The sequence below is a fragment of the Teleopsis dalmanni genome, chromosome X (genome assembly GCF_002237135.1).
Source record: "Teleopsis dalmanni isolate 2A chromosome X, ASM223713v2, whole genome shotgun sequence".
Classification (NCBI taxonomy): Eukaryota; Metazoa; Arthropoda; class Insecta; order Diptera; family Diopsidae; genus Teleopsis; species Teleopsis dalmanni.
Genome location: NC_051848.1, coordinates 55,717,077 through 55,724,936, shown reverse-complemented (window position 1 = coordinate 55,724,936; position 7,860 = coordinate 55,717,077). Strand labels below are relative to the sequence as shown.

At 31.6% G+C, this 7,860-nt stretch overlaps 2 protein-coding genes across 2 annotated transcripts; one reads left to right on the top strand and one right to left on the bottom strand.

Annotated features, from left to right (window-relative positions):
* Positions 1-603: 603 nt before the first annotated feature.
* On the bottom strand, positions 604-1,398 carry LOC119688437. Its single transcript, XM_038103117.1, has one exon. It carries the CDS (start codon positions 1,396-1,398, stop codon positions 604-606), a length of 795 nt encoding a protein of 264 aa, XP_037959045.1.
* Positions 1,399-5,546: 4,148 nt separating this feature from the next.
* LOC119688436 lies at positions 5,547-6,341 on the top strand. The gene has a single exon (XM_038103116.1). It carries the CDS (start codon positions 5,547-5,549, stop codon positions 6,339-6,341), a length of 795 nt encoding a protein of 264 aa, XP_037959044.1.
* The last annotated feature ends 1,519 nt before the right edge of the window (positions 6,342-7,860 follow it).

Here is a 7,860-nt window from a genome sequence, read left to right as displayed (position 1 = left end):
TCATTTAAGAAAACTGAAAAGTATCTTAACGTCAGCAGTTATAGTTAGTAAAATAACTTAATATATTAAGTATTAATACTACCACGGTTTTCTTCTTTTCTGATGTGATTATAATACGGTTAACATATAAATGATATCCGTGAACCTAAACGGGTTTGACAAAGTAGAGTTTTTTTCACGTTAAGCATCTTAAACTAAAATTATAATGACACTACTCAAGTACTTCAAGAATAATATTTATATAAAGTTATACCACATCTTTCATCAGACATTTTAACATTTTAAACGACCCATTAAGATGCCCCCAATCTATTAATTCTATTAATCTATTATGACATATGATTGGAAGTAGAATTTATAAACGCTTACAAATAAAAGTTGTGTTTTTACTTTTACAATTTTTTTAACTTTAATTTCGATTTGCTAAATGAATACAGTGAAATTTTTATCTTACTTGCACCAAGTACCAATTTTTAACAGATTCCTTTTCGTGGAGCCACTTACGAAAGCGATACAAAAGCACAAGTACCACACACTATGAAATTACTAAAACATCAAGTTTGCCGATTTCAGTATTCTTATCACAATAAGAACTAGCAGTAACTAGTAGTACATACACTGACATGGATCCAAACATATACAGCTTTCGAAATCATTGCGAATATTTGGTTTCGCCAAGTATTCCAAACGGTGCATATGTTCGATCCATTGGCGCTTAGACATTTTCTTCCGAACCGGTATTTCTTCACATTTCCGACCCGATAGCGGACAGTGTATATTGTAAGTATTCGGTATACGTGGTTGCGCTAGTTCCTTCATGTGTGGTGTCGCTTTGTAATTTCGTGCGTTGTAAGCAACAGGGAAACGTAATGTAGACCAAAACTCAGTTTCATTATCAATATGATAAAATTGTTCAGGAACTTTAGGTTTCTCAAAAGGACGACGGGGTTCTTTGCGTGCAGAGTTTTTGGTATTGGTCTTTGGTGAGTAAGAAAAAACTTTCTTTTCTGGGAATTTGTATTTTTCTCGAGGGTTCTTTGGTTTACTTAGTTTGTTCAAGTGCTCCATAGTTTTATTATCTGATTTTTTTTTGGTTTGTTTTGTATCTGCAGTTGCAGGTTCTTTCTTTGGCTCTGGCAGTTCACGTGGAACGGCATTTTTGGATGCCCATTTATAAAAGCGCACCCAATCATTCCGTCCCATGGGACCCGACTTTTGCCATTTTGTTATTTCACGCTTCTCCTGTGGATAATACCAACGTTTCGGTTGACAATTTCTTTCTATCCATTCGGGATCGAAACCTCTTCGCAGATTAATTTCATCTTCTTCATCGTCAGAACTTTTCGTTGCTAATTTGTCAGCACTCGGCGGTGTAAATAAATATTGACTATTGCTCATTTTTTTGTTTTCCAAGATAAATGACAGAAATTTTGCAGAATTATATATTAAACTATTGAATTTTTCCGTTTTTTCATGTTAAACCTCTTTGTTGTGAATAAGATAATATATATTTTTTTAGATGTTTAAATGAAATCCTATGAAGAGTTGATTAGTTTCAATAAAATTAACTTAAATGTTGTAAGTACTTTCTAATCTCATCAAGAATTCCATTTTTATTCACAGAACTATGACATACATATGAATGTATGCTTTATTCCTTTCCAAGTACGTATTTGGATTTCCTGGAATTTAGATATTCGGGAATTAATTTATAATAAATACGCAATTTTAACAATTTTTAACCATTTGGAGAAATGACTTCAGTATTTCTAACTATTTAATCGAAGTCTTACAGAAATATTGAACCATTCCTACTATTCAAATTTGTTCGAGAAGTTTAATAGCAATATGTAAAAGAAGATGATCTTTGAATGATTCTGGTTAATGATGTAAATTATAAACTGGGAGGATAGCGTTAAATATCTCGGCATCATGTTGGACAAACGATTCACATGGCTTCAACCTATAAAACTGAGAAGAATTTGCTGTGCCAAAATTCTTCATTACCTTCAACCGCTATTTAGAAATTAAAATCTCAATGCTAAGAACAGAAAACTGATATAACATATAACTAAATAATTTGTCCGTCATTTCTATATGGTTGTGTAGCGTTTAGCAAAGCTTCAAACACTACTATTCGCCGGCTAGAAATTGCACAAAGCCAGTCTCTGAAAAGACTTTTCAAGGTACCATGGTACATTAGGAAGAATGACACCCTCAGGGACATCAAGATTGATTCGATCAAAAAATACATAAAGGATAGAGCCCTGAATTTATTTGCGAAATCTGACAGAGTTACTAACACCACGTTATCAAATCTCAGAATGGTTACAGGCTCCTCGGGGAGGTATGCAGATCTGAGGTTAATTATTGCTTAGTCTGATGAAGTGATAAACAATATTCTAGTCAAGGCGCAAGAGGGGTTTTGAAGAAATCTCGCAGTTATTAAAGAGCAAAAGTGCTCAGGTGCACTGACTCAACTATCCTTAACATAATTATATAAACAAATAGTAAAATTAAACATTTTTATGCATATATATGCGTAATGAATAATAATATCAAAAAATAAGTATTAACATTCAAAAGGACTTTCTGGCAGATAATTTTACAATTTTACAATTTTGTTATTTGTGATTGTTTAATGCATATTACATTTTGTTAAACTTTTTTTTTTAATTAAAACAGAATTTTTTCCTTCAAATATTATTGAAGTTATAGTATTATAATATGCAATTGCATCGAGTTCTTTAAGGTTACTTAATAACTAATTGACAAAACGATCATGTGGGTTTTATTTTGTGAATGTCTGATGAGGCATGAGTCATTAAGAAAATACTTGATTTTTGGTCTGCCTTTGTAAGAAAGCAGTCATCAAGAATGTGGCTGGCACCTCTCTCTAAATAGTCCTACAGATACTTTAGCGCAATTTGAAAATAACGAATGACTTTAATATTTTTTCCGTAGGTAAATTCTTTTAATTGCGGATTTCTAAACCGTGCTGGCTTTAGTTCAATTAACCAATAGATTTTCAATAAATCGTGTTTTGCTTTCAAGCTTTTTTTTATTTATTTATGATTTTTAAAACACAGTTTAGCATAGACGATAGTATCATGATTTTTCGCTATATTAAGTAATAAGACTGGCTTATTTTATAGTACTCCTTGCTGCCATTGATTCTTCATGGAGCATAAGATTAGTAATGATTAGATTTGAGTTTTTAATAAAAATTGATTTATTAACTAAAACCTTATATGAAACGGTTTTCAACCTTGTTGTATTTTATAAACTTATTTCTATAGCTTTTACTGTAGTTACATATGTATATTTTTCTTATTTATTCTAAAATAAGTCAATAATCGGAGTACTTTCAAGTGCCATCTGGAGAATTGAAGTGCCATCATCGACTTCAAGTGTTTTCAATTTTAATATGTTCAATGCAAATATATAACTACAATTATGCTATCACATTGATTATATCAACAACTATCTGTGAATTATGCCCTAATAAAAAAGCGGGGCTTTGAGTGTATAATTTTGTTTCTCATCAATACACTCTGAAAAATATACTCTAACTAGTATAGCGACTAGTTAAGTTGACCAGATCATTTTGTTAGAAAAATTTTAGTTCATATATTAAAGATAATATGAAAACCAACATTTGACATGGTTGAACCAAAATCTTGCGTCGAGTAAGAATATTTTGACCTGAGATTTAGTTAAAATCTAGTTAAATGAACTAAATTATTTTTCTGAGTGTACGTGATTATTTGTTGTGTTGTAAACCTTTTTGTCAATTCAAGCGTCACACTCACTTCGCAAAAAAAAAACAACTTCTGTACTTCACAAATGATAATTATATCACTTCGATTCGTAAAAATTAATTTAATTAATTTTAATTTGCATTTTAAGGGACAGAAAAAATTTTTAATTAGTTTACTAAAAGCAATTATTATAATAATTAATGTTACCTTTTTTGTAGCATTTTTTGTAGATTGCGTCTTTTTTATGTCAGTTATACAATGTCTTATAATTCTATTAAAATATTATCGAAGTACACAAGTATTATATATATTTCAAAGTTCAGTACACAACTATATCGCTTTTATTTTTATCATAAATACGCAGGTGAACAAAATATTGCTTTCATTTTAAACAAGCTAAGCTTCATATATATTTTATTATCCCTCAAAGATAAGATAGTCTTCAACATAAACATACTTAATCGTCATAACAAAAAGTAAAACGTTTATAAAACTTTCAAAAACTACTTAATGTTTCATTAACTCATACAGCAATTTTCGAAAACACCAATTTTCGAATATACCAATTTTCGAACACACCAATTTTCGATTAGCAAGAATATTACGTGTGCTCATCAAAAAAAAATAACTATTCATATTTGTTCAGTTATGATCCCGTATTGTACTGAAGTAATTACAGCACATTTAATACCAGTGACGAGCCAGTAGGAAACAGATCTATCCGTCATCGTAGAAGTCTTCGAATATTACGTGTGCTCATCGAATAAAAATGAACTTTCATATTTGTTCAGTTATGGTCCGGTATTATACTGAAGTAATTAGAGCACATTTAATACCAGTGACGAGCCAGTAGGAAAGAGATCTATCCGTCATCGAAAACGTCTTCAGAACATAGATACATTATAGTATCTTCATCAACAAGTCCTAATGTATATATAATTTATAATATAAAAAATTTGCAATACTCTACAAGATGGTAATATTAACCAAGGTTGTTCGATGAAACTTCCTAGACGGAAAGAAGATGTTTAAAAATGATGCTTCGATATAATTATAAGATTTTCACCGATTTAAGTGCTTAGTTGCAATATTACCTACAGATACGAGTACGTAATCTACACTAATATATAGTATATAAATATTCTTATGCCAATAAATATTCTTTATTGAGCACTTATAAAGTATTGATTTAATTAAATTGTCATTTTAAAATCTTTATTATTTTTGTTGACTTAGAGTACTTGCTGAACCATTACTTTTGCAACATTAATTTATTTACGCCTATGTTCAGAAGAACTTCTTTAATGTTCTTTTGGATTTTATGTTTTTATCCGCCTTCCAACCCTTGCATCAGATAATAATCCGAAATTAATTCCCAATTTTTCTAATTAATAGATAATCTTGGTTACTTCTACTTGAAACAAATTTTTGATATATTTGATTGAAATGGAATGCAGTACACATTCATATATATATTATATATATTTATTATATATATATATATATATATATCTATAAATATACATATATAAATATATTGTGATTCTAGTTCATCATGGGTTTAATTATAATAACAAATCCGATCCTTGACCAGTTTGATTAGTTTAACCTATAGAAAATTGTATTGAAACTAATCAAGTCTTCATAGGATTTAATTTAAACATCTAAAAAAATTTTTATTATCTTATTCACAACAAAGAGGTTTAACATGAAAAAACGGAAAAATTCAATAGTTTAATATATAATTCTGCAAAATTTCTGTCATTTATCTTGGAAAACAAAAAAATGAGCAATAGTCAATATTTATTTACACCGCCGAGTGCTGACAAATTAGCAACGAAAAGTTCTGACGATGAAGAAGATGAAATTAATCTGCGAAGAGGTTTCGATCCTGAATGGATAGAAAGAAATTGTCAACCGAAACGTTGGTATTATCCACAGGAGAAGCGTGAAATAACAAAATGGCAAAAGTCGGGTCCCATGGGACGGAATGATTGGGTGCGCTTTTATAAATGGGCATCCAAAAATGCCGTTCCACGTGAACTGCCAGAGCCAAAGAAAGAACCTGCAACTGCAGATACAAAACAAACCAAAAAAAAATCAGATAATAAAACTATGGAGCACTTGAACAAACTAAGTAAACCAAAGAACCCTCGAGAAAAATACAAATTCCCAGAAAAGAAAGTTTTTTCTTACTCACCAAAGACCAATACCAAAAACTCTGCACGCAAAGAACCCCGTCGTCCTTTTGAGAAACCTAAAGTTCCTGAACAATTTTATCATATTGATAATGAAACTGAGTTTTGGTCTACATTACGTTTCCCTGTTGCTTACAACGCACGAAATTACAAAGCGACACCACACATGAAGGAACTAGCGCAACCACGTATACCGAATACTTACAATATACACTGTCCGCTATCGGGTCGGAAATGTGAAGAAATACCGGTTCGGAAGAAAATGTCTAAGCGCCAATGGATCGAACATATGCACCGTTTGGAATACTTGGCGAAACCAAATATTCGCAATGATTTCGAAAGCTGTATATGTTTGGATCCATGTCGGTGTATGTACTACTAGTTACTGCTAGTTCTTATTGTGATAAGAATACTGAAATCGGCAAACTTGATGTTTTAGTAATTTCATAGTGTGTGGTACTTGTACTTTTGTATCGCTTTCGTAAGTGGCTCCACGAAAGGAATCTGTTAAAAATTGGTATTTGGTGCAAGTAAGATAAAAATTTCACTGTATTCATTTAGCAAATCGAAATTAAAGTTAAAAAAATTGTAAAAGTAAAAACAAAACTTTTATTTGTAAGCGTTTATAAATTCTACTTCCAATCATACGTCATAATAGATTAATAGAATTAATAGATTGGGGGCATCTTAATGGCTCGTTTAAAATGTTAAAATGTCTGATGAAAGATGTGGTTAACTTTATATAAATATTATTCATGAAGTACTCGAGTAGTGCCATCAATATTTCGCTTTGCTATGATGATGTTAAAAATAAATTCTATTTTCTTAAAATATAAAATTAGTCAGATTGTAGTCCATTTCACCATGTTTTCTCGCACCCATTCTTTAATATTGGGAATAAGTGCATGGGTCCAGCGTTGATTAGAGGACCACTCCCATCTTCGCTGCAATTCTCTAAGTGAGTATACGCGTTCTGCAGATTTTCGATCTGTCGTCGGTGTCGTGCCTTGTGTGCTATAATGGCGTCTTAGATCTTTTGCATGTATGTGTGTTGTCAGCTTTCTAGCAATAATACAGATTGCTTAATTGAACACTATTCGCTTAATTGAACACTATTCTATGAGCGCAGTCAACACTCAACGCACTACGTCTGTATATCTGATGTATCAGTCGTATCTGATGGTTTTTACCTGCTGCCCATATAGGAGCGGCATAAGATATAATAGAGTCCGTGATTATAGGCAGAAGACACCTTCCTTCTTTATTTCACCTTGAGGTGAAACAAAGGTTTGAATCTGTATTGGAAAGGATTCGCGTAAGTGCACTATTTACGCCTTATAGATTACTACTGTAAAATGCTGTGTAAAGCTTAAATCATCGATCCTGCCTTCATGGTATGTTATTGCCTCTTGTGACAATATTTCATATCCACCAAATATAATTTTTATCATATTCTTTTATTTTTCTGCTATTATCGGTGTACTGAAGTAGTTGCGAATAATGCGTAAAAAATAATTGGGTACTTTCAGAGTTTTGAGTAAAATTAGTATCTCAGACCAGTTCGCAGAAGTGAAAGCAATTTTTATGTCCAGCGTTATGGTTACACAGCATTCCAGTGTAACTTCCATCACTTTGAAAAAATTCCTTCAGTAAGGCAGGTGTTATATATATCCACGAATATGTGTGATTTCGCTCGTACCGCGATTTGGAAGTTAGATTCCGTGGAATCTCGTTGTCTCGCATATACTTGAAGCATCGATTTTTACTCAGTTCATTTGTTTTTTAAGATCATATTTTCGCTTGCTGTACTCTGCGTTGTTGCATGCCACTATATCTACATCTGAGCATAGATATATCGCATGCCGTTTTCTTTGCTACGTGATAATACATCCAACATTTGT

Bases quoted from the DNA above. Each gene is read 5' to 3' on its own strand.
- LOC119688437 (XM_038103117.1), bottom strand. From the start codon at position 1,398: ATGAGCAATAGTCAATATTTATTTACACCGCCGAGTGCTGACAAATTA.
- LOC119688436 (XM_038103116.1), top strand. From the start codon at position 5,547: ATGAGCAATAGTCAATATTTATTTACACCGCCGAGTGCTGACAAATTA.